Source organism: Dinoponera quadriceps, unplaced genomic scaffold (genome assembly GCF_001313825.1).
Source record: "Dinoponera quadriceps isolate SergipeBrazil2010 unplaced genomic scaffold, ASM131382v1 scaffold367, whole genome shotgun sequence".
Taxonomy (NCBI): Eukaryota; Metazoa; Arthropoda; class Insecta; order Hymenoptera; family Formicidae; genus Dinoponera; species Dinoponera quadriceps.
Window position 1 is genome coordinate 202,748 of NW_014554712.1, and position 26,698 is coordinate 229,445.

At 50.9% G+C, this 26,698-nt stretch overlaps 1 protein-coding gene across 2 annotated transcripts in view; it reads left to right on the forward strand.

The window, feature by feature from the left end:
- Window positions 1-26,698, forward strand: part of LOC106741053 (proteoglycan 4-like) — a 112,218-nt gene that overhangs the window by 68,101 nt on the left and 17,419 nt on the right. For both annotated transcript variants that reach the window (XM_014612630.1, XM_014612629.1), the window contains exons 3-4: window positions 4,647-4,799; window positions 5,245-5,376. In XM_014612630.1, coding sequence (XP_014468116.1) covers window positions 4,647-4,799; window positions 5,245-5,376 — 285 coding nt within the window. The remainder of the gene's footprint in view (window positions 1-4,646; window positions 4,800-5,244; window positions 5,377-26,698) is intronic.

The following is a 26,698-nucleotide window of genomic DNA, read 5'->3' on the forward strand; positions in this document are numbered from 1 at the left end:
AGCAATTGTCTGCTTTATTCAAATACAAAAATTTGGATTGAGGTTTATGTTGTTAGAGTACCCACCGAATGAACTTTTTTTTTTAATTTTTCAGACACTTTTTCTCTCAGCGAAGGTATTTTTAGGGAAGCTTTATGATAGTGGTCGATTGATAATTGTTTTGTATATTACGAATGGAAAGTATATTATCTCATTAAAAACACAGAACCGCGGTGAAATACTCGATTAAAATCCAATTTGTTACATATTACTGACCCTCGCGTACGGTGCGTCGATGATGCATTAAATATTTCTCTAATGAGCGATAAATTATGTAGTCAGGTTAAGAATCGTGCGGTACGTCGTGTTCTGCCCGGTGATCTCGCACAGGTTTCCTCGATTCCTATAATTAACTCTCAGATTGCAACATATTGATATCGATGCGTTATTAAGGATTAACGTGTACGTGCAGCACGCTCGCGAAAAGATGTTGATCCGTCTATCGGGGCTCCTCCCCTCTGCGATGAATCAGCCGAATGGTATCGTAGAGAAATCAAGCGAGTATTTCACGTATAATTAATCCCGCGCGCGGGGAACGATGGGTATCTCAGCGTGGCGCGTTTCGCTGATGAATCATCGCGCCTCGCATAGCTCGGTATGAACGAAGCTTTATTAATTAATACGACTCATCTGTTTGCTCCTACTAATTACAACTATGACCCGCATGAATTCCTGCGAGTTTTCTTCCCCGTCGTGAGTAACGCTTCCCGTTCTCTCTTTCGCTTCCTCCCACTTCCTCCTCCTCTCTCTCTCTCTCTCTCTCTCTGTCTTTCTCACTCTTTTTCGCACTCGCAGGCGGCTCAGTTAAAATTCGTGATAAATTTTCAGCCATGTATGTTAACGATTAAATGCTAGACTTTGACGTGTAATTTCTCACTTATTGCGCGACGGTTTCACGCTAAGCGTTATCGGCTGGTTGAAATCAAACGCCAATTCGTGCCGCGATTACTCAACGCTCGGGAATTTGTTATTCGTAATCGCGTATGCAGAACAGGTGTATGCGTCTATGCGTGTGTCCGTTGCAGCGCCACACGAGGAATTTATCATGGAAATCTCATCGCGACCGGCGACTGGCTTTCATCTCAAAGTTCGTTTTATCCGATGAATCCGATATTACACGACATCGTATCGGTTGCACTCGCGACTCGGACGTTTTCATTTCGTTACCACGAGATTGACCGCGTCACACGCCGCGTGTCTTTGAATATTAATTAATGGTAAGCCGGCACGACCTTTGAATTTCAATCTTTGGATTTCAATATATCGACCTTCCGGCTCTCGTTATTTCGCACTGTCAATAGCGCGACTTGTACCTGCGCGGAATCTTAATACATATTTTTTATATTTATTTCTGTCGCGCCGTATTAGAAGGACGATTGAAAAACGACCATGTTTAATGTTACGGATAATCGTTACGCCGCACATGTATTCGATTTCAACTATTCAATTTAGATGACAGCTATAGTCGACGTTAAGTGCGGCTTACCACGGTCGTATCGCGGATGACGACTAAAGTCGGTGCTGGGAGCGGAAGGGTTAATAACCAGCGCCAATATATCATCTGTGAATACATATTGTTGCATTAGTTAAATGCATATATTAGTAGCAAAATTACTATGAATATATTGTTGTATCAATCAAATACTGCATCACGATATAGTCGATGTATGTCGCGAAGTAAATCGCGTTTCTACGGCCCGGCTGGGAAGGAAGGTCGAAAAGATTTTCACTGAACGAAAAATATAATTATTTTCGGACATAGCGATATCCTTTTTTCATTTTAACCACAAAAATAGTTCAGAGAACCGTTTCTTTTTTATTCATAATTGTTGCTATAGCATCAGTGACAAGAATCTTAGGTGCATGTTGCCATTATTTCTGTGGTGTGTCAAAATGGGAAGAGGATATTGTCCCCGAAAATAACTACATTTTCCTCTCAGTGCCGGACCGCGAAGGGTTACCTTTGTTTGATACCTTTCGGTTTTCCGCGTATGTTTATGAATGGATCGTGCATCCATTTTTCCATGTTTGAAAGAGATCATCCGCTTCAAACAGCATCGCGGGTTTTCGCACATTCGCGCGGCGTTATCGTGACTCTCCGGGCATTTACGTCGAAGAATATCCTCCGACGGTGCACGTCTCCCGCATTTCTCCCGGGCCCCGTTTTCCGCCGGTCTGTTCTCGCCTCCTCTTCTGCCCCTGGTTCGTATCGCGCTCGTTACGATACTACGAAACGCCTCGCCGTCGCGCGTCTCCGGTGAATGCAAAAATAAGCCGGTATTTACATAATACAATGCGCCGAGAAACGCGTCCGAGGAGATTCGCCTCGCCTCGCCAGCGTCTCGTCGTGGAAGAAATGACGACGCGATGGAAACAGCCGGAGATTGAGGGGGGGGAGGCAAGGAGAGAGAACGACGTGTCGCGCGCGCGTTACTTGTAATCGAATGTGACGGCGCGTCGCGTCTCGCTCGGTCCATTGTAAATCAGGAAATCCTCCGTCTTCGCCCACGTCGGATTTATATCGTTCTTCAGCGAGGCCGTGGACGTTGCTCGATCGGCCGTCACGTTGTTTTATCGCGTCGCGATGTGCACGCATGCACGCGCACGTGCGTCCGTGTCGGATAAACATGCGGAATTGTTCGCCGCGTATTTGCGTCGATAATAAAGTAGCTCGTTGTTTGTACAATCGACCAGTCACCTGTCCGGACTTGCGAAACTCACCATTCACGCCGTGTTTCACTCGGCTTCGACAATATCCGCCGACCGGCGCGACTACCGGTTTTATCGGGCCGGAAAAGGACGGGAAAGGGAAGATAGACACAGCGAACGCTGCAAAAATCACATTTTCCGCCAAACAGAAAGATATAAAGATCTTCTTTTTTTTTTTTTTTTTTTAATTTTTTTTCNCGCGTCGGGCGATACAATTTCGACGTAGGGAAAGCGCGGGGAGCACGGGGGAGGGAGCGAGTTATAGACTCGGCGAGACAATACCCGAGGAGAGCTCGCTTTTCAGTTAGCTTCTGAGAAGTGTCCTTAACGAAGTATTTTGTCCGCCTATTTGCGCCACGAGCTGGCTGTAATTAGCGGAGGTAGAGCGAGCGATCGCGTCGTCGCGGTGTTCTCCGTTGAACAATCGGCTCTCTCGTTAAAATTTTTCTCATGAATTTGCACGAGAGTCACCTTCGTGCCACTTTTGCGCGGGACGACGCGGGAATAAGTAAAACTTCGCGCTCCGCGGCGATACGCCGCGCTCGCAGTCGGCAGAGCCGCATTTGCGACGAATTGAGATTATTCGCAACTCGCTCGGACGGGTCGCATCGTAATTCGACGATTCTTTTCCCTCCAATTCTCCGCTATTCAATGGCTCGTTTGACGCGGCCCGTAATGGGATCTCGGATGTGGGTCGAGCTTAGAAGGCCCGACGGGAGAAGAGTGGGAGGTTTCAGGACGCTTGCGGTGCTCTGGGGATCTAATCAACTTCGTCGGACTTTTCGCGTGAAGAAGAGGAGCCGACAAGACCGCGCTCCTCCTCGCCACACTTTTCTCGCCGAGTTTGGTAAGCTGTGCACTTCGCCGGCACGACGAGAGCGGCGAGCGAGCGAGCTTGTCGAGAGAGGGCTTTTCAGAGCCAGGACAAAGGAGCTCCGTTGGATGCTCGTGTATATGCAGCCTCTTCCCGCGCTTCCCGGAGAATGAAGCCGCGTTTCACGGGAGTTTGATATTATTTATAATGGGTCTCAGGGGGGGGGGGAAGAGGGCGGCACTCCGGCGAGAGTCAGGCGACTTTATTTCAGCGCGGCTATGCGCCGCTTCCGGGCTCGCGTCGTGGAACGGGAAACTTTCGATGAGCATCCAAGATCGTCGCGACGTAAAACTTATATGTTCGTCAGCGTCGTGAAACTCAATCGCGTAATTAGTTTTTGTCCGGCGGTGGAAGCTTGCGGACACGCAAGCTTGTTGTGCCACACCGTCTGTGTATGTGTGTGTACACGCTAAATCTATAAATTAACGAACGTCACAATAAGATCGTGATTAACGAGCGTGACTCTGGGTCGACGCGGGGGGGGGAGGGGGGTTTGGTCTCGCGAGGACTGCAAATACGTCGTGAGCTGTGCTGGAAGCTCGCTGAAAGCTCGACTATCAGCTGAGTCATGACGTGTCCGAGCGGCGGGCTATCGTTTCGCATAGAACGGTGGAAGTCGGAAGTGTTATCCTTCCGTTCCGTCGCAGGAAGTCGTACTTTGTGGCGTTACACGTTATCGATTTACGACACAGAATTTACGATTTACGACGTGTATCCCGCCGACGGTGCCGTTTGTTTTTACGGCCCCCTCCTCGTTTGTCTTCAGCGCGCACGAAGGATTCGCTTCTTCTTACTTAAGATGATCCGTTCGCGATATACGCTGCCTTATTTCCGATAATCCGTAAAATATCGCGCGATACGTATCTTCGCATGATTATTCCTTTCCAAGCCGATTATGAGGAAGAACGTTCCTCGGCTCCGAGTCGGAGATAGATATCCTCTATCCTCGTATTATTATTATTATTATTATCGGCTCAACCCGGAGAATGGAAACTCGAAAGAAGGCCTTATCTTTGTTTTTCAGCAGGAGGAAGTAAAAGCCGAGGAGGCGAAGCAAGAGTCGACCGGAGAATCTGCCGCGGAAGTTGCGGAGGTCACGACGCCCACAGAGGGTAACCCTGCCAGTCCGAACGCTGTCGCCTCTCCGGACAGTAAGGAAGCCAAAAAGAAGGATAAGGTAAGGCGCGATTCGCATCGTGGTCATCCGTTTGCAGCTCTCCTCGCCGACCGGCTAGATTTTCATCTTCGTTTTATCGCTCCCATTCAACGGCACGCACACCCAGCACTCGTATATTTGCTGCTATGATAGCAACGGGTGAAGCCCGTTCTATAATAGCAACTCCTCGTTCCGTCTCAAACTGCCAACTTCCGGCTTCACCCTGCGGTTTAGAATACTCCGTCTATGCACGTACGTGTGGTCTCATCGGGTTCTCAAGTAACTACCTTCCATACGCAACGAAATGAAATTTCTCGCCGCACGTCTCGAGACGCGTCAGAGCGCGGATCGATTGTTATTTGTGCGTATTCATAAGCGTGTCACCTTCGCGAAATGCGACAATCGCGCTTCGACGAGCGCTCCTCGAGATATCGCGTTATCGGTGTTGTTGCTTCCTTGTTTCTAGAAGAAAAAGTGGTCCTTCAGGTCGATTAGCTTTAGCAAGAAGGACAAGACTAAGCCGAGCCGCGAGGAGACGCGCAAGAACGGAGACGTCCCCATGGACGGCAACATGTCAGTGCAGGAACCACTCGCGGAGGTGAGTCGAGGAAGCATTTCTTACGATTATTACGTTACATATCGCTCCGTGAGCAACGACGACGCGGATGCGGGGGCAAAGCGTGTTTCCCCCGGAAGAAAATGATAACGAAGTATCGTTATTAATCGTTCCTCGAGGAAACCCACTTTGTCTTCGTGCGAACGCGCACGGTTCTCCCTGCGGTATCCAATCGTGAAGCGGCGTCGATTCAACTCCGAATAACACGTAATTGGGTGATTTCGCTCATCAAAAGTTTCACAATGCCCATATCGTGTGTCCTTTTTTCCGCTTTCCGCGTTATTACTACGTGGTAGGCGTGTCGATCTTCATTTCGGGCTAATCGCGCGATTTGCGACGCATTATTTCCGAAAAATCGACTCGACGCGCGTTCGCGACGTTTACGCCGCGCTCGTCACACCGGCGTCACGAGGCGGTGTAGCACGCTTCGACGACGCGCGGTCGCGGCCCGCTGCGGACAAAATGTTCGCGCCTGTCGGCGCGCGAAGCACACACATTCATCACACATCCACAGTGCCCTCTCGGCGGTGTGGGTGACGGCGGTAATCGCGACGGGGGGGGGGGGGAAANACGAAGGCGAGCGAACGGCGTTTTCGCGCCGGCAATGAATCGTCGTGACCCCGTTTTCGACTTCCTCCATCTTTTTCCCCGGGACTGAATCGAATGATCCAGTCGGCTGTGTCGAAAAAGTCCCTCGGCCGCAATAATAACGGCCCGTGTTTGATCATGCGTGCTTCTCCGTATTCCCTTGAAGTTCGCGCGGGCGGATAATCGCGAGCGGCCACGCGATAGCCGTCACGGATCAAGGGCTCTCTCTCTTTCTCGAGCGGTCCTTAATTAGCTGCAAGACGTACGATAAGTCTCGAAAGGCGCGCTCACGATTACCCGGGGATCCGTTCCGGTGGAAAACGATGCGCGACCGACCGACCATGCTAACAAAGTTATTTGTTGGTACCGCGGGATCCTTGGCTTCGCATGTTTCTGGACGAACGGACGGACGGAGATGCGGAACGCGCGGAGGGTAAGCCGTATCGTATCATTGTCGCGCGGGGAAATGATGAAGTATTATATGCTCTCTCCGTGTGTGTGTGTGTATACGTCGTAACGTTGCCGGCGTGGCCATTATGACGACGGGCCCTTTCACAAGCCCCGTGAATGATGGAGCTCACTTTGTAGACGTTATTATTAATCTTCGTCGAGCGCGGCTTAACAAGCTATCCACGTTACGCGCGCCCGCGCGCTTTATACCTCGATCAGCGCGATTATATCAAGCGATATAGATTGGCGGTGATCGCGCGACGACGACGCTCTCGTGAGCCCTAACAATACGTCAGGATCTCGTCGGAAGCTTTGGGTCGGATCGAGTCGTATTGGGTAGAGAAGAAGTAGTCGACTCGACCGGCGGGACGCGACGGGCTTAGATAGAATCCACTCCTCACCTTTCCTCGATCCAGTTTATACGAGGATTTTTGGCGACGGGTTCGGCGGACGGACTCTTCGGGGTCAAGACCGTAGATCGATCGCACGCCGAGAGTCCCTCGATGGAGCAGCAGCGGCGCTTTCGCGTTATGCATCAACCTGCCGAACCCGTCCGCGCATCGAAAGCTCTCTCGCCGGGTGCTTAATTGGCCCGAGGCGGCAATGAATCTCGCTTTCCGGCCGGTGCAGCGGCCAGCGGTCGTCGACAATAAATCCACTCGCCGTCGGTGTGTAATAAGTAACGATACTCCGGCTCTCTCTCTCTCTCTCGTCGTCAGCCTACCCCGTTTCTTTTTCACTCGCCGTTGGCGCGGCTCCTCGTCTCGCAGAGTACTTCGCTCTCTCGAGAACTAGCCGAGAGGCGTAGGCGAAGCCGCGTGCGAGATCTCGCGACGGCCGATCCCCTCGTTCTCTTCGGCACCTTCCTCGTTTTCCTGCGCCCGATCCGGGGCTGCGCTCGCGCAACGCCGGCCGGCCGGCCGTGGACCTCCCTTCCTTCCTTCCTCCGTCGCGACCTCGGCGCGACAGTGAGAGAGAGAGAGAGAGAAGAGAGAGTGGGAAGGGAACAGCCGTGACTCATCCCTCCGGTTCGTCGTACCTCCGTGAGTTTCGTGATAGGCCGCCTGTGGAAAACCGGCTTCTTGCCGCGCGTGGTTAAATTATCCCCACCGGCTGTCTTGCCTGCCTGCCTGCTCGCTCGCTCTTCGTCGCAGCCTCCGGCTCCACAGCCTGCAGCTCGTGTACCCTGATACGTCCTAACCACTTACCATCTACTAACAATGTTCCTCGCCCGATATTGCTCGAGTGCGACTGTTTTACTGCCGGATCAGCGCGCGCCCGGCTACTTGACGGGGGGGGGGGGGGAATCTTTCTAGGGNGGGTGCTCGGCGGTTTATCCGATAACGGCGCACGTGTGCTATCCGCGTCATGTCCCCGCGCATTATCAATCGATTCGGTAAAAGAGGGAAGTTGGAGAGTCATTAAAGGCTTCCCGATTGGGTGTGGCGAGTAACGCGACGGGGGCGTCGTGTTGCGTTATTTATAAACGGGAAAGAGAGAGAGAGAGAGAGAGAGCCGTCTTATATATGGCTCTTTTTCCGCCTTATCGGCGCGGACTATCGGCGTATCATTTTTACGTCTGTCCGCGGTCGTTTATCACCGCGGGTGATGGATGCGGTCGTATCATTCGGACAGTGGCAAACACGCATCTCCATAGCGCGCGGCACGGACCCCAGAGTCCATAGAAGAAATCCAGATATTTATAGCCGTCGTATCGTTCCCCCGCACCGCTGACGTGACCTTGATGAACCGGGCAACTGTTGTCGCTGCTCGTTACATCTCTCGTCGGTTCACGCTTTCGAGCGAGTTCAGTGATCCTGTCGATCCTAATTAATAACGCGGATGCGCTTTCGAGTTCTCCCGCCGTCGGGCTCCTGACTCGCGATCGGGAGAGAATCGGTTTTCGGTGCAGCCTCTTGCGGCACCGGTCAGAGAGAAAGAGATGGAAAGAACGTCACGCTATCGTCGTGTCGTGCAACCTTCGAGTCATCGTGGGTATCGCGACTTTCACTCCCTTCGAAACGGCCCGGCATTCCGAGTCATTAAGGAATTAACAGTGTTGGTGTAAGCAGAACCGTGCGGCTGTAATAGCGCGAGATGTCATTGTCGAGCGTGTTATGACACGGAGTACGATGCGGAGTCTCATTGCGTCGTTTACCCCGTTCCATGTCGAGGAGCGTACAGGCACGCGGATTGGAATTTATCGAGTAATTAGCATGGAAAAAGAAAGGTTTTCTCCGGCACGGAGATTCGTTTTCGACACGCGGGGTCGGCTCGTTGACGTTTTAACGGTCGTCGTGTTTACGTACGTACAAAGAAAATATATTCTCCAAGTAAATTATCCGAGTAAATCATATTCCGATAAAAAAGAAGCGCCGAATTGATTTACACACCTAATGTGTTCGCGTCTGCGATGCGACTTGAAATATGCGACCTGATCGCAGCGTCGTCTACGGTGACACGTTTTCCTACTTCCACGTAATACGCTCGTTCCGTCTCAATTGGCGGCGAAATTTTCAATTCAAGGCAATTAACTCTTAATTACTTTAAATTGTCTCCTCACGCATTCTTATGCCGGCGAGGCGTCGAAACTTTTCTCGGCATGCGCCAAGTCGCCGCCATATTTGCCGCCGTGAAGGAAGAAGCGGACGATGCAATCGTATTATTCGACGCTCCGCGAAGATCAATTACGAGCGGGTGTATCTGTCACGGTCGGAATGACGAGAGATAAAATAGGAACAGCAAGAAAGGATAACGCAATTAGACCGAGACCTGTCAATGCGATCGGGCAATCGATGACGCATAACCGTCGGACGGTTTTCACCGCGGGCGACAAACTCAATTATTCAACTTAATTCATTTCGTTCATTTAAGAAGTTTCCCCACGCCGACGTTTATCGGTCGGATCGACTCGGACGTTCTTTGTCGCCCGCTACATCTTTTCACGGAAAGATCGGCAATGAAATTTCCCGGCGATGAAATTACAGCGACGGACGAGCGAACCCGCCCGCGTGGCGCCACTTAACGCAACCGTACTAATCGCCCGTGTGAATTTTGCCCCGGGGAAAATTTCATTACGAGTCTCTTTGTGAAAAGTGCACGGTCGCCGCTATTTTCACTTGCCGAGCGAGAGAGCGAGGCGCGCGCGACCGATGCTCCTCCGATCAATTTTTCCCGCCCGACACTCTTCCTCGGCGGTCGACCACCTTCCTCTTCCTCTCTCCCTGGCTCTCCCTGCCGAGCGGACGTCGCGACTCCGGATTTGCGTGTGCGGCGCTTTTTTGCAGACGCGACTACGCGACGGCTGGCGCGACGCGAAATGAAAATGGGAGAGCGGTGTGTGCGTGCTCCGAGGTGTACACCTTCTCTTGGACCAGGGAATCATGGCGATTGGACAGGAACGTGCTCATCGATCGATCTCGTCGCCTTCGAGCTCCCTCCTCCTCTCTCTCTCTCTCTTTCTCTTATCGCCACTCCCTCGCGTAATGTCGCTAATTATTTCGTAATGTCGATTACGATCGACGTCTCGCGACGCAACATCGATACTTGGGTCACGGCTCTTGGGCCAATTTCCTACGGGAAACGTCACGTATCTGGCGGGGAAATCGGTAACACCCGGGGTACGCGCGGGGTTACCGCTGCCCGGCCGTCGGTCAGTGGCCGTGTCTATTACTACGCTCCTGTCGCTCTCATTGTGTTCGCCAGCAACACGGTTCAATGGCCCAAACTTCCCGGATATACTTACCTACGGCGCACTGTTTCGTCGCGGAGAAAAGAGCGGCGTTAGGACGCGCGTTACCGCCTGCCCCGTTAGAAGATCGGAAAGGCTCGATGAAAATTACGGCACGGTATCTTTCTCTCTCAGGTCGGAGAGAGAGAGAGAGAGAGAGAGAGAGAGAGAGAGAGAGAGAGAGAGATTTCTCTCGGCAGGACAAGAATCGGCGCGGTTGCGTGTGCGTGACGAGCAAGACGTTTTGCGCTCGCGTGTCCTCTTCTCTTCTTCTTCTTTTCCTTCCCCTCTTCCTCCTCTTGGTCCGCCGGTTCCTCCACCCACGTGGTCCTGCGCTCGTCATTACGAACTTATTTACGATCGCATAAAATCTTAAAGGCAAACGCGAAGCGCGGGCGCATTGTGAGAGAAATGTGGATAAAGGCGCGCGCCGCGGTCCGAGAGCAAGAGAGAGAGAGAGAGAGAGAGAGAGAGATAGAGAACACGCGAAAATTAAATGAATTTATATCGCCGTGTGAATTACAGCCGCCGGGCGGATAATAAATATCGCGACCGTTTATTTTTAGCTCCTGGACCGCGCCCTTATCGTGGTCGCATTGCGAGCAAATTATGCGGATAACGACGTTAACGAGTCTCGGACGAGTGAAACGTGAACGGGGCGCGCTCGATTCAATTCATTAATCCCGGCTCTCGCGACGGGACACGCGTTTACGAATAATTAAGCAGCGCTTATTATCGCTCGCGCCACTCCGGTCTTGTTTTCAGTTGTCGGCGGGCGGGCTAGCTCGTCATTGTTAGTTAATTATATCGAGTACCGTAGTACTTATTTTCCATTTGCAGACGAACGTGGGATAACATGTAACTCGGGACTCGCATTCCGAGATTGAGATACGACTCTGAGAAACCTATTTAATTGACTCGGACTAATTTCTTGTTTGGGCAAACAAATGTATAATGTCGGAGAACAGAGCTTTGGCTCACAAGCAAAACACTGGCTTGCCCGTGTCGAGACAAGAATTTTGTTTGAGTCAACTGAATGATCTCTTTCTCAGCGTGTGTCTTCTCGTGCACATTGGGAAAAAGAAATTGAAATTTTGCGAAGCGAAAAGTTTCTCGTGACATTTTCTTCGATATTCATCGGTTAGAAAAGAAACTCGATTGTGGTGACGGTGGAATATGTATTTTTGCGAAACACGCAAGTTTCCTCATCAGTTGGTTTATTCGCCGGGGATAACATCTTATCTCGCCGTATTTAAATAAACGTTTATTCCTGCGAAGTAGACCTTATGTTTCACAAATCTTCGAGTCTTTTTTGTCTCAGGGAGCACGATGAAAGCAAAAAGTACCGCGAGTGAGTAACGAAAATGTTCGATTTTCCCGAATTGTGAGTGATCGTCCGCGCGATCCCTCGTCGAATCCTCCGAGCAACTAGTCGGCTCAAATCGATCTGCGACTTCCTCCGCGAACAATGCGCGCTGTTCGCACTGGAGTCCGTGGCCCAAGGAACGCGTTATTACGATGATCCTCTCTCTTGAAAGTCCTCCCGGCAATATCCGAAGCGATACTTGGTTCCTATCGACGAGACGACTCGCGTAGGCACTTCAGGTTTCCTTTGGCGCCCGGCGCGCGCGAGCCCCCTTCACGGTGTCCCGTGAATGTGACATTGTCTCACCGACACCCTCGCACACAATGCCGCCGCTTGTGTCGGGGTGTGGTCGCGCGACTCATTCTTCACCCGCTCCCCGAACTTCGTCCGACCGCCGCCGCGGCTGTGTGACTTTTATTGCGGGTCTGCTGCCTCGCACGCCGAGTGCTATTAATTAGTACCACCCGGTGTGCGTGTGTGTGTATGCGTATATATACGTGTGTGTGCAGTAGGCTAAAGGGAAGCGGGTGTGATAGCAGTGTAGGGGGTGGGGTGAGGTGAGGTCTTCGTGAGCCGAGCTTGGCCTCGCGTGACTCACCCTTCTGAAGAGAGAAAACACCTGTGCGAGGGTTAAGGCCAACTCTACGAGCGGGGGGAAGACTTTGTCTCAGTCTTCCTTTCGGCTTACGAGCACAAAGCTCCTCTCTCTCTCTCTCTCTTTCTCTGTCTGTCTTCCTCTCCTTTCTCTCTTTTTGTAACGTATACAATGTTGGGGGACGCATAGAGCCCGTGCAGCAAGCGTGATGCATTTGCACAGCGTTGCATGCGCACTTTATTTTCGTACGGAATGATAATAGGTCGCACTGACCGTGACGCGTAAATATTTCTCTGGACGGCAGCGAGAGCGTTGAAACGACTGAGGTTCGAAATGCGCTTTTAATTAAAGCAGAAAACATCCGCGCGATCCGTAGAATGCGAATATTAAATTTCACACTGGCTTAAAAAATATTTTCTCACGTGCACCTCTAAAAAAAATTTATTACAGCCCCTGTTGCTTCGCGGTTCCATGATATTTTTACAATACTGTATGATAAGAAAATAAAATCTCAGTGATTGTGAAAAATAAATTTCTACTTCGTGCGTACGAAACGACTTTTCGGCACTGCCCAAGTCGGAATTTTGATTTCACGTAAACTGTACAAATTGCATCGAACTTGAAGGACATTGCGTGGGCTATTGTCTTACACCGGTAGAAAATTAGTTATTTCCGGCGTCAAACATGTTCCTTTTTTTTTTGACCACAAAAATATTCAAAAGAACCATTTTTCTAATGTGGATGGCAATAGCTTTACGTGCATATTGTTACTACTATAAAACATTCTTGGCGCTGAAAATAACTATAATTTTCCATCAGTTATCTTAATAGAATAAATGATTGCTCAGTGCTATTTTCTCCGTCTTGAAATGTCCTGAAATGAAATGGGACTTCAGAATGATGTAATACTCGACTTTTTATCTTACATTTTATCATCTCTGATTTCTGATGCTGACGCTCGACACGATGCGAAACTTCACTCCGTTACGCGTTCGCGAAAGAAACTTCGGTTCAACGAGTGACAAGATGCCGGCGCTACGTGTAAAGCCGTCAACGTCACAGCGTTGCACATGCAACGATGCGTGCACGTGCAGTTTTGCCGATGCGCCGGGAGAGTAAGCCCGTTGCGGCAGTGGCGGCGAACAGTGTCTGTCGGCTCGAAACCGGTTTCGTGCGCAGCGGAAGGCGTTGCGGTAGTGTCCGCTCGGTTCGATTTCATTCCTAATGGCCCCGATGAAATTCATCCCACGGTCCTTCGGGTTCTATCGTGTGTGTGGGTGTATGTATGTATGTATGTATATGCGGTTTCATATTCACACCCTTGAAAAGGAATACTTCCTCGTTCTTCGGTGACTCGAAAACTCCTAATGCATTCGTACGAACGTGTCGAGAGATTGTCACGTTATCGACTTTCGGTTATATTCGAATAATCCAAGTAAATCGTCTGAAAATTGCGAAATTGAGGCTTCGTTTCGTGATATTTCTCCAAATTTCGTCTTTTCTAAACTTTCCTTATTTTTAACTCTATTTTCACGTAGCTTTCTCTTTTTACCTCTGACAATCGTATAACACGAAATGCGTGTGTTGATGCACATATATAGTATGGAAAAAATGTAGTATATTAATAGATATTAAAACATCGAGCGTTAACAAACAATTGATCTCGTAAACAGCTTTCTAGGACGGACGTGGGCATACTTGCACGTATGGTTTCCTAACGCAAACGTCGCGCAAAGAAGAGGCGTGCAACCGAATGTGAGCGGCGGACGACACCGCTGTTGGTTCGCGCCGAGCTTGAAGTGCACTTTCGCGTTTTCTCCCCATCCAATTCGTTCCTATCGGATTCGTGAGGACAATAACGACATATGACACAGCGCGTCACGCGCGGAGACGTCTGAAAGGTGTTCTTACGTTTCGCCAATCGTGTTTCGTCTCCGTACGCTGCTCGTTCGACTGCACAGCCGGACGCGCGATGCGACAGGTGGAATAAAAAGCTTGACTGAAAAGCTCGGATACTCGCTCGGGGGACAGACGGGGCTGATACGGCGCGCTTCGATCGACTTGACGCGTCGCACTTTCCTCCTTGTTGCGGGATCTCGGGTGTCCTGAAAACGTCCTCGTTGACGATACGATTTCTTACGTTTCTCCCGAACTTTCTTTCGGCGACCATTCTCCGGCCATCGTTCACGCTGTAACGTCCCACCCGCTGATTCCGTCCAACTTGCTCCGGCAAATCTTTCAGATATTTAAATTCCACCCCGGTCACTAAGACTTCGGCGCGTTTTACGGCCGATAAGTTCCGCCGGGGAAATTCCCGCAAGCCGGCGTCCAACTTTCGCGATCGTGGAAATTAAGCGGGCAAACTATTGCCCCGCTCGCCGATGAGGGGGGGGGGGGGGTTTNTTCCTGCGTGGAGGAAGAAGACGGCTTTAAAGTCCGCTCGTTACGTCCGCGAATCGATTAATATCGGGACACGGACGATACGGCGCGCAAGAGAAAGAGAGAGAGGGGGGACATCGCTCGCGCGAGCACGCGCGGCCTGCGCTTTCACCGAATTTCAAGGGGACGCTTAACGAGTCGGGAAAGACGGGAAGTTAACGAGGGAACGGGACTCTCTTCTCTAACGATCACTTTTCAACACGCGCGAGCGCGGCTGGCGCGTACACGCCACGTCGATTCAAATTCCGTTAAAAAAAAAGCCCCCGACGGGACGAGGGGGAGGAGGAGAAATGGAAAAAGAACTTGGAGAGGGGTCCGTGGCTCTTTATTGTGACGGGACACAAAAGAGGTCCACGACCGCCTTCAAAGGGCCACGGGGCCTTCGACCCTTCGATGATCCGCGCGTGAGAGACGCGAGCTGACGGTCGCCTTTTCCGCGCAACATTTTCGGTTGTCCGGAATTCACGTTGACGAACGTCGGGATTGCGTTATAAAGTCAGGAGGCCGATCGTGCAAATTGAGAAGCGCCCTTTGACATCCGACCCTGCGGGGGAGCATTCTCCGAGTTTCCGAGCGCGCGAATTTTTCGATCTGAATTGCTCGAGAATTGCTCCCTATATTTTTCCAAGATTCGAAGCGGCACGCTCTGCTCTCGTCAATTAACGGACACGAGATATCGGATTCATCACGGCGTATTGCACCTCCAGATCGGAAGTTCCGACGGTGATTCAGTACATCGCGAAATAATCCTGCCGGCGCTAATTCATGAATTGCGGCGTCGCCGAAATGCCGCTCTTGTTACTTCGCGCTCTCTCGAAACCTGATGTTTCCGTCGTACATCGATCCCGCAAATCCCGTTGAATCCGATCGATGGAGAATCTGGGAATAGAACACTGCACCAGCTATCGTATTTTAATTTGCCCTTGATGCTTACAAATCGGCTCCTTCGAGTCCCGATATTGGGGAAGACGGCGAGTAGATAACCATTTGTTGGATTGAGCTTGGATGATATAACAAGATCGCACAATGTTGTATCTCGGGATTTTCGGTTGATCCTTTAAATTGGACGGTATCTATCGGGATCACAATGTAGAACCGAAATATCAACTCGGGTTCTCCTTGTCATCAGCGTTATCAGCGAAGCCAAGCAGCGTCGAAATAGCTGGACTCGAGCAATCTTCGGTGTATCTCACGAATCTCTCGAACATTATCTCGCTCCTTCTTTGTATTCCGTCTCCTCGTCTCTTCCTGTCTGTTGCTCGGCACCGCCTTACTTCACTGGCAAGTGAAACAATACGCAATTACAAGCTAATCAGACTCGAGGAGCGTTTGGCGAGCGGCCAGAGCTGTCGAAGGCTCTTCTCGCGGACGTGTTTGAAAGCCATCCGGGGGTTGTTCGGATTAAACGAATTAACCGGAGAGAGCTTTGCCACTCGGCGCGACGCGGCGAACGTCTCATTTTGTAATTATTTTCTTCTCGGCCAATCGGCCGTCCTTTGCCGTCGAAGGGGCTCGGACGCGCTTCCGGAGCACGGAGACGGAGGCAGGGGGGACCCACCGCACATAATAGCGCAGCGGAAGACGATAGCCCGCTTGTTAAATTATAATTAACGTTTAATTTCTGTTTCGTGAAAAAAGGTACATGCGCGCACAATCTGTTGGGTTTTCTTCTCGGCGCTCGATGTCAATGATTACGCCTTTTAGGTCTTCTCATTTTGCCCGATTAAACGTTGCCCTACGCGACTATTATTGGGTGTGCAGCGGCGAATGTTAGAACGTGACGTTAATTTCCGCCCGAGACAGGTCTTCTATAGCGCATTTCTATGGCGTTGCCGGGAACGCGATGATACGTCGGCGTTCATCGATGGCTGTAATCTTGCGGGGCCGGCCTTCCTATCAAATATTGGCTCTCGTAGCTCGCCTCTCTTCGGCACGGCCGCCGATAACGAGACGGACGGTCAACAGAGGAAAAATTCTATCGAGCGTTTCTCGCCTGTCACTCGCCAAGCCCGCCGGAGAAAGAAATGTTTACTAATTCGCCCCCGAATTCGGTGAATTTTCGTTTCGCGCGCTGTCGAATAAAAGTGCCTCTTTTTTAGACTGACAGAAATCACAAGGTCTATTGTAGTGGATTGCGAAGTTCACGCGTCGTGAAGCATCAGAACTGTTGCCCAATGTCACTTGCAAGACGATCGAGTAACACGGGGATAAGTGTAACCCTGTCCCCTTTCTTTCCCATTTTATATTCATATCAGAGAGGCGCGCACGTGCCTTTCGGGGAAATTCTGTAATGTAGGCGATCGAAAGCAGGCGGTCGTGAAAGGCGGGTTGCCTTCGGGGAAGGTAATCAAGTGCATCCCTCCTAGAACAGCGGCCGGGGGGAGGAAAAAAAAAGGAAAGAAGAGCCGAGCGCCGCTCTCGCCATAAGCCACGAAGGAGCTCATATTTGGATGAAAGAGCCCGGCGTTTCTCCTGCCGGCGACTCCAATTTACTCTTGTAACAATACCGGAAGAAGTGAGCGAACGAGCAAGAGAGAGAGAGAGAGAGAGAGACAGAAGAGGGGAGGGAGAGAGGATCGAGGGGACGAAACGAGGAAATAAATGCGCGCCGGTGTAAGGCGGGGAAACTAATTTAGCAAAATGCGCGAAAGGTATTTCCCGTTATGCTGCATTCACAATAGATTGATATCGCCGGGCGGAGTAAAAACTAGATTTTCGCATCTTCCCGTCTGTCACGCGGCTGCGTTATTCAATCGAAGCTCGCGCGCGCAACGGCCGCGACGAGAGAGAAGAGCGCTCCTCTTGGTCGCTTACATTTGTTATTAACGGTCGTTTAAATTTAGCCGAAGTGTGCCGGTTTAAAGACCTCGATAGACCTCGTTATTTCGGAGCGGCGCGCGACCGACGATCCGCGCATTAATTTAAAAGCGCGATCCGCTTGTCTATCTTCTCGCCGCCTGGCAGCAGCCCCTCTTATTTGTGCCATTTACGTTCGCCGGCACACTTTAATGACGTTAATGCAGCAATGGCGCGACGTCGATAAAAATGTATCTCTCATTACGAACGCGTGGCACTCGCACCGCGATATCGGCGCAGAAAGAAAGCGGCCCGATGACGGCGAGCTTAAATTAAAGCCTCGCGTGTGTCTCTCGATCGACCATGGGGATTCGTTATAAAGTTTTCATCGCGCATAGACGAGATCTCTTCTGCTCAGGCACTCTTGTGCCATCGCGGCATTACAGTTCGCAGATATCTCCCGGTGCACTCTTGAAATTTCATCGAGTGGAATTTCACCCCGAAAGATAGAGCGACCGTCGAGTTACTCGAATTCGGGTGATTTTCACTCGCACAGAGCGAGTCCTCCAGCCGGAATCGTCGAATAAATACGCCGAAAAGAAAAAAAACTCGAAAATTGTTTTGTTCAATACAAGATCTATTTATAAATGATGAACGTTTATTTCAATATGGCGAAATAAAATTCTATTCCCAGCAGGATAAACCGATCGATAGGAAGACTTATGTATATTTCGCAAAAATATATATTCCGTCGTCGCGATCAAATTTTTTCTCTAATTGATAAATATCGAAGAGAATGTTACGAGAAACATTTACTCCGGGAAATTCCGAACTCTTTTTCTCAATGTGTAGCCTTCGCTCGAAATGAAAAGTAAACCCGACGTATTCCATAGTCGCACAGGAACAGTTTCATTCTAATCTAATTGAAGCGTTTGTCCGTAGGAAGTCAGAATCCATGCTAAGCTTGGGAGAAACATTCGCTCTTACGACCCCATATAGCGACATTTTCATTGTTGCTTCGAGTCAATTTTCGCTCACGTCCAGTGAGATTTCACTCCGAGAAATTTAGAGAGTAGAAAAACTAAGAATGTTCTCGTATCACCACCCAGTCCTTAAGCAGACCAGACCTTGGCGAACACGTTGTGGTCCGAATTTCCCAAAGGGAAATTCGGAAAATTCTACCAGAGCTTCGAATGCGCGTTGGTCACACGTGTAACAGATCAATCTCAACTCCCTAATCCGTTCAGCAACCTACTTCTCCTCCGCTAAAATCTCGGGAAACCCGCGTCGTCCGGATTGCAAGACGAGACTTCGTCCGGGCACGCGATTTGCTACATCTCACTCTCATCTCGTAGTCCCGCTAGAGCAATGTCGAGGCTCCCTAGAGCAATATTGACCCGCAGACCGAGTCCGTTTCACTCAACCCCCGTTCACTTCGCGCAACATTGTTTTGTAGCGTGTCGTTGCCATCGTTGCGAGACTTGGTGGCGCCCACGCGCGCCTATTCGCATGTGCATGCTCTTCTCGTGCGCTTTTCGGGGGAGCCGATCGCGTGCGAATCGCGATCTGAAGTTTCCGCCTGACAGCCGCCGCGTCTCCCTTCGGGTTTGGGCGTCGTCGTCGTCTATACCGTCGCTGATGCGACGTTCTCATCGTCACCGTCATCCTCTTCCTCGCCCTTGTCTTCGTCGTCCACATCGTCATTCTCCTCGTCACCCTCCTCTTCGTCGTCCTCATCCTTATCCTCATCCTTCTCCTCGTCGTCGTCGTCGTCGGTTACCGTCGTCGTCTAGTATCGAGCGTCCCGACGCCGGGACGCTCGGAGCTGTTGCCATGCCGACCGACGGGGCTACCAGGGCTGTTCGTATTCGCCGGTTGTGCCGACGCGAGGTTCGATCCGCTCTCGAGTACGAACAAGAGGCTCCGTGCTGCGCTCTCCTTGGCGTATGCTTGCGGAACGAGCATCGTTGATTAATCGCGAAATTTAGAGAGAACATCCGAGCTTCCGGGGATTGACGATCTTTCGAAGAAGATTAACACGCTTACTTGCGTCGTCGGCTGTTAAAAGTCTCGCGATATTACGTAGTATAATTAGATGCCGAGTAGTTTTACATTTTTTCCCCTCGGCCGCGCGTTCCCATGTTAACGCGCACGCGAAAGTCGATGGCGAGCCGGCGAGTGCTGTTGCTGCTACTTCGTGGTCACGTTTCCTCTACCGTCGTATAAACATTATATGCGGTTGGATTTTTCAGGGATATGGTGAGAGCGAGCGAGCGAGAACGAGCGAGGCAGACGTTACTGCTACGTTTTACGAGCGTTGTTACGAGAAGCGCGGGGTATTTTTGCAAAGTCGCTCCCCGCTGGAAGTGCGCGTAGTGCTCGAGTGATATCGCAGCACGAGATTCCGCTTTTTATTCCGCGAACGCGGAAGTAAAGCCGATGTCGGTAATGGGAACGGCCTTTACGGGCTTTTACGTGTCTGCGATTCACCTAACAGCTCCATACCGCGTTAATAAAGGTAAAGGCTCTTCTCTCTCTCTCTCTTCCTCTCCGCGTTAGTGAAATAAAATCGTTCCGCTCGTATATCCTGCGCAGGCAGATATCTCGCAATCGTCAACGTCGATTAACGGTACGCATCGCGAACCGATTATCTCGTACGTGCGCCATCGTTGCACACCGCAGGAGTTAATAAACCGAGCCGCGTAATCGGGATTACAGCATCGCGTTCTGCAGCACCGTAAGAAATATTACGTACGCGTTGCGAAAGCAATCTCTGTCTCTCTCTCTCTCTCTCTCCCACAACGAATGTGCCGACAATCGCGGCAAGATCCAGCGGCCGAAAAGGCGCTCCCGTTCAATCACGGTTAATTAATTTCCCTCCGCCGGAGCGACGGGATCGGCCTGTCGCGCGACTGCACGCGTCGATAAATTTTCCCGCGCTAGCGCCTTCGTGACGGCGCTGGCAGAAAAATAGTGGAAGAAAAGAAAAGAAAGAAAGAATGGAAAAAGAGGGGGGAGGGGGGAGCGCGCGAACGTCTCGAGCGCGGATCGAATGTTCGGTTTCATTAAAAGTTCGCCTGTTAATTGCGATCGGATGCGCCCGGCCGGCGTCGCGTGATTTCCCAGGTGGAATTTCTCTCCCGTCTGGAGGCCTGGCGACGCGCCTCTGAAAACCGCGGGACGTCTCGCGCGCGCGTCGGAGAGACATTCGATAACGAGTTTCCCATTCGAACTGTTCTTTTTCCTCGCTCGCGAATGTTGAGTCGCGTCGTCGAAGGTCGGTGCCGCTTGAAGGTCGACACCCAGAAACTCGGCACTTGCTCGTTCGCGATCCTCCCTCCGAAACTGCCAAGTTCGAGTCGCGGTTCCACCGCACTCGCGCGACTTCGCCGGGAAACTCTCGGGACTTTCGTCGCGTATCGCTTCCGCTGCTACTGCATTTTTTGTCGTACAAAGTACGCGCACCGTCACGAGCGCAAAGTTCAATTTGAGTGTGGGTTACTTGCACGTGTGTGATGTAAAATCTTTCGGAACAGCTGGGGCGGAACGCGGTGGCCGGGTTTTAACGTGCTCGGAAAGTGGCTCGCTTTTCTTCACTTGGTTAGGGACATTTCAATTTGTCTACGATTTATTCGTGAATTTGCTTGGAGTCGTAGCGTAAAATTATCTATAACTTGTAGAGGATACATCGGAACGGATGATCGAAGGTGTGGATTTGCTTACATAAATCATGTTTGTAGTTGACAAGCTCAGGGATTTGTAATATTTATACATGATAAGAGGTTTCTGAAGGAAGGGTCTAGAGATAAAGATAAAAGCATGAGTCGCGGCGCAGCGCGTGCGCACGTTTTTCGCTTCCCCGACGAGGGGAAAGGAGAAATTGCAGATTTCGAAATTTCAAGGTTCAAAACGAAGGTGACGATATCGCCGTCCGTTTTTCCGACTTGGTTCCTCCGCATTCCCCTTAATTTCGCGACCGTTCGCACTCTCGTCGTAAGATCGAGGCGCAGTTTGCAAAACCATTGAAGTACGCGCGAGTCATTGACTTGGTGGCGAAGGGAGTCCACCCACCCCACGTGCGTCCCTAAGTCGTTTTTCTTTTAAATTCTTTTTTTTTCCCCTCCACGGCTGGAGATTACGGTGCGAGATGCGCCGGGGACAGGAGCTTTCAAAATTCCGAGCTTTCTTTATCTTCTGTTTATGCGAGACGCGGATTCCCAGGAGATAGAGATTCTGCTCGCGAGCGTTTTCCCGCTCATAAACGAGCGCCTTTCTTTTTCACGGGGAGATAAACGAGTGCAGTTCTTCCACGGGAAGTTCGAAAGGAAAGAAAAAAATGATAAGGACAACTGGGGAACCGTGCGATCTCCGCGAAGAATCAGCTTTCGTCGGAAATCTCCCGTCTCCGTTATTTCGTTATCATTTGTTCGCCACGATACCGACCTCGTTTCCGCTTAATCGGGCATCATTGAGAGCACCTCGAGCACGTCTCAACGTTCGTTCGAGATATTGACGCTCTCTTTTGAGAACCGAGGCGTGTTCGTATCGTTGATCTCGCATTCCGAGAGAGAGAGAGAGAGAGAGAGAGAGAGAGAGAGAGAGAGAGAGATTACAAACGAGGCTTTTTGCCGTGGTTGTCGCAATTTCTCCACCCTTTGTTCGCTCGTCGAGACTCGGCGCGTCGCGAATTTATGTCTGTAGATCATCTGGCGCTCATCTTTCGCTCCAGTTTGCGCTTTATCAGCCCTGCTCTCCGCGCTTCTCAGACAGCTGCTTTTCTCTCTCTCTCTCTCTCTCTCCTTCCGCGTCGCGGCTTTTACGTCGCACTCCTCCGTACATCCGAATCGATGAACCCATTTATGTTGCCAGGAGCGAAACCTCTTCTGAGATTGCGGGCCCGGTCGGCCGTTTTCCGCTGAGTTTTCACATGGTCGGAATCCCCTGATTTCCCGCGACCACCTTCGGCCCTTCTCCCCCTCTCGACAACGATAGAATCCTTACGTGATCGCGAAGCAAATGCCGAGTCGCGATTATTTCCGCGTCCGACGTCCATGTATCCTTCTTTTCTTTCCGCGATGCACATAATACTCCATCCGCGTCTGCGGTTGTAAAATATCGGGCGGAAGAATACGAGCAGCCAATGGTGCGCGAGGATATCAAGCTGCAAGCCCGGGGAAATTTGTTTCGATTTCGCGGGCTCGAGGCACTCGCCAACCTCGGGGAGTTTTCCGCGGCTCGGGATTCCTCGGGCAATTGGGTTAAGAGGACTGTTTTTCTTCCGAGGATAGGCGGCGGTCGGGTAACGCCTTCGGAGAAGGACCTGGCCACGTGCGAGCGGGTCCGATATTTATCGTGCGACGTGTAGTTTCCACTACATTACAGGCAACATCATCGGGAAACGTGCCCGGGCACAAAGGAGCGCACGGGATTCCTCAATTATGCAAGGTGCCTCGGCATAGCACGTAAAGATTTCGCACGTGCCGCGATGACCTTATTATCCGGCGCATCTCGTGAGCTCCTCGCGAAGGACGCGATTTCCTTTACGGAACACCGTCGAGCGCGAAGCGAATATGAATTCGCGCTCGTGATTACTTTATTTGTGTTCCTCCGGCGATGTCAGCGTGTCGGTTGAGCGTGAGATGGGAGGGAAAAGTGGTAGATAAATTCAACGAGATTTCGTTGAATCAAACGGAATTTTCTTCCCGATCACAACGTTTAGTCGTTGAACAAATTCAACGTTGAATGAATCCGCGTAATTCATTTGCTGAATAATGAGTTATAATTGACTGATTCAACGATTGCGATTTCAGCATATTGTTGCATCGGCGCGTAATTTGTTCGGTGAATAAAATATTTTCTTGAACGAGGACAGCCGACTCCCTTCGCAGATATTTACTAAAAGTAGAAGTATAATTGACTATATACATACAATATGATATTTCCTTCGTACAATTAGATATTTACTTGTACGCGTTAAAACAATTGCAAACAGATTTACGATATTGAGAGCATCAGAATTGATTCCAAGGTTTAAGCTTACTCTGTGGTGGTGCGAGTCGTTCCCTAAACGGCCGGAAAGTATATCTACCATCGCCGAAGTCGCCGGTCTCACGCGCGTTGCGCTATTCGATGATATCTGCGTTTAATCCCCAGACTCGCCGACATGTCACCTCCATGCGGTAGAATCCGCACACGCGGAGCGATAAAATCGATACCCGCCCATCTTGTCGCGCACACCCTTCTTGTTGCGATTCGAGCGACCCTCTCGAAAGGCTGAAGAGGACAGACGAGAGAGGGTTGAATATATGAGAGAGTGCATACGCGCGCGCTGCTCTACCCGTATCATTGACGCGGTTGCAATTGCACGCTATATCGTGAGGAGGGCGTCTTTCGTGGGGGCATTTAAATACTCCGAACTTAGAGAGAGAGAGAGAAAGACGCGCATAAACTTCGATCGCTCCGGCCACGAAATCGAAAGAGTCGGCAGACATACAGTCGGTCACAGGACGGTTGCAAGTTTTTTTTTTTTACATGTTCGGAACACGCAGAAAATATGACGCGAAGCTATGATTTGCGAACAGGCGCAGTAGATAATCAGACAGTTGTCAGGGAAAAAAGTGTAAGGAAAAAAGAAACTGTTGCGACCGTCCTGCGACCGAGTTGCAGTACATTTCCCTGAAAATATTCCCATCTCCCCGATTCGTCGTGACATTTACAATTCTTACCCGCGAAAGCGGGTACGTCGGTAAATCCAACGTGGGATCAATATGCGGCGCGTCTCGTTTATCGGGTTCTTTTATGCATGAACAATAATCGGGGGCATTGTGTATTTCGGCGCGATGTTGACTTCACCATCGTCGAAGTGGTGGGGGGGGGGGGGGGAGACTTTCGTATCGAAATCGACGGCGCTCGATAAACTTTTATTTCTCGTACCGTCGCGTCGACCGAATGCCCGGGACGCGGCCGGCAAAATAAGGGAAAGTAGCGTTGATCCGAAAAGCGGATTATCAGCGAATCGTGGGGGTGGGGCGATATTCCACTGATATTCGTTGCGATTCGTGCCGGTGCAAATCGATGTGTGACGCAAAGCGCGCAGCGCGAGGTGGGAAGCGAGCGAGCTTGACTAACGAGCGTAAATTGAAAGGAGATTTATGTGTTTTTGTATCCCGGCTGCTGCCCAGGAAACAATTCGCCACGTCGTTATATCTCGGAAATATACTCTTCCGGTCCGGGAACGGTTCGTACGCTCGCTCGCTCCCTGCGCGCTTTTTCCCGTTTTTTTTTTTTCGCGGTATAAACACTCCAACCGGCGAAATATTTTCGGTATATTCGATAGGTGGGTACGCGTCGAGAAATGCGACACGTCGTCCTCGTGAAGGACACGATGTATGCGAGACACGTGTGCGGTTTGAAGTTCCAGTTTGGAGATCCTCTTAGCGCGATTATGTGCGCGTCGCTTTATGTAGTACACGAACAGCAACACGCGTTTTCTCCTTCTTTCGGAAGGCAGCCCGAGCGCGGAAAGTAGCGCTTCCCCGCTATTAACACATACCCGTCTTTCTTCGTTAACGCTAATTAATGGGTCGTTCGTAATAAGGACCTCCCCCCCCCCCCCCCCCCCNNNNCCCCCCCCCCCCCCTCCCCGTTAGGCACCGCTCGGCGTAGCAGCGCGACTCCATCTGTTCGCGCGCGTCTCGGTGCGCGTAGCGCGCGCGGACCGTCTCCGTGGGTAAGTTTCCTTTTCGTCTCGTCTAAGAATAATCCCGGTACCCTCTCGTAGGCGATGCTGCCGCCAACGATCCCGCGTCGAAGCTGTGCCAGAAGTTTCTTCGTCTCGCGTTCACGGAACCACGGGTATCTCGAGGTCTCATAAACTCGGGGGGAAAGTCGGGAGTTCCGGGGGAAGTTGATTTTATCCGCCCGTCGCGAATTCGTAACTCCCCGAGTCGAAATTTCGATGATACTCCGACGCTCTCGAGGATAGCTTGCGCCTATGTAGACAGCTTTAGATAGACCAATAAAAAAAACCAACTTTGACGATATTGATACTTCGTCACGACGTGGAGCGCAAACGACCCGCGCGGCCCTGATGATTTTCCCTTCTGATTTTATTCTGATTCTGCGAGTCGATTTGACAAAAATTACTACAAAACCTTGACGAATTTCATACCGGCGAGAAAATTCTCCGCCGTAAAATCAGCCACATTCTGCAATGCGACGTTATTGATTGATGGGAAATCTTACAATTTTTCATTTCTATAATAGTGATTTCTACAGTCATATAAATATTATGACGCACATATTATAAATAAAACTGTCAGTCTCGATAAGACGAGGTGCCTGCGGCCCGTACGACGTCATAGAAATCATTCCGGCCGCGAACGCGTCAACGTTCTGCGTCTGTCGGGCTGCGAGTCCGAGCTTTCGCGCGATTCGTCAAGAGAGAGATGCGCGCTCGACCTCGCCGCGCCTCGTTTATCGAGAGTATCGCGGTTATTCCACGAGTCTTGGCGTCATGGTTATTTCAACCGCGATTTGATAAGAGCCCGCGCGTTCGAAGAGCTCGACGGGGCCAGATAAACGACGCGCGTTTCCCAGAGAATCGGGGGAAGGGGAAGGAAATTGTATCGCTCGTCGGTAAGAATATTCGGCCGCGATTATTTTCGGCTTCCCGCGGCGTCGCGGGGAAAAGCTTGCGTCGCTCAGCGAAAAGCGCAAGTCCGCGATGATAAACGCCCTCCTCCCCGCTGGACGATATCCAACCGTCGTCTTGCCGCGACCTTATCGCGACTCGCTGTAAATCGCGAGATGCAGCCGCCGCTTGCATTTTCAAGCGGAACGTCCAGACGGCGCAGTTTGCACAAAGGGATACGCGCGGAAACCGTGCGCGCGAAACGACTTATTTATCGCGACTTCGGTTTCATCATTGCACCGCAAGAGACCGGACTTATTTGTTACGAGCAACATCCTCTCGTTCATCGCGATAACTCCTTTCCTCCGTGGGACGCGACGGTTTAATGCGGGGGAAAAATTTCGCGGAGCGTTCTCGCTCCGCTAATTTGCATGAAAATTTCGCGCGGCGCCCGAAGACACACGGCATTCGCGACCTCGCGCAGGAACGAGAATAAATTCAACGCTAATAAGAAGAAACGCATACTTCCGCCATCGTTCCGCCCGCTTCTTTCACTTAACCGCTCCTCGTCTGCCTGCCATTCTCTCTGTCTCTTTCTCGCTCTCTCTCTCTCTCTCTGTTCCTCTCACAACAGACGTCCAAGAATAGAAACGCGCGATTTTGCGGCGCAGATTTTTGTTCGCGGGGCGACGTGTCGGTTAGCGGCCC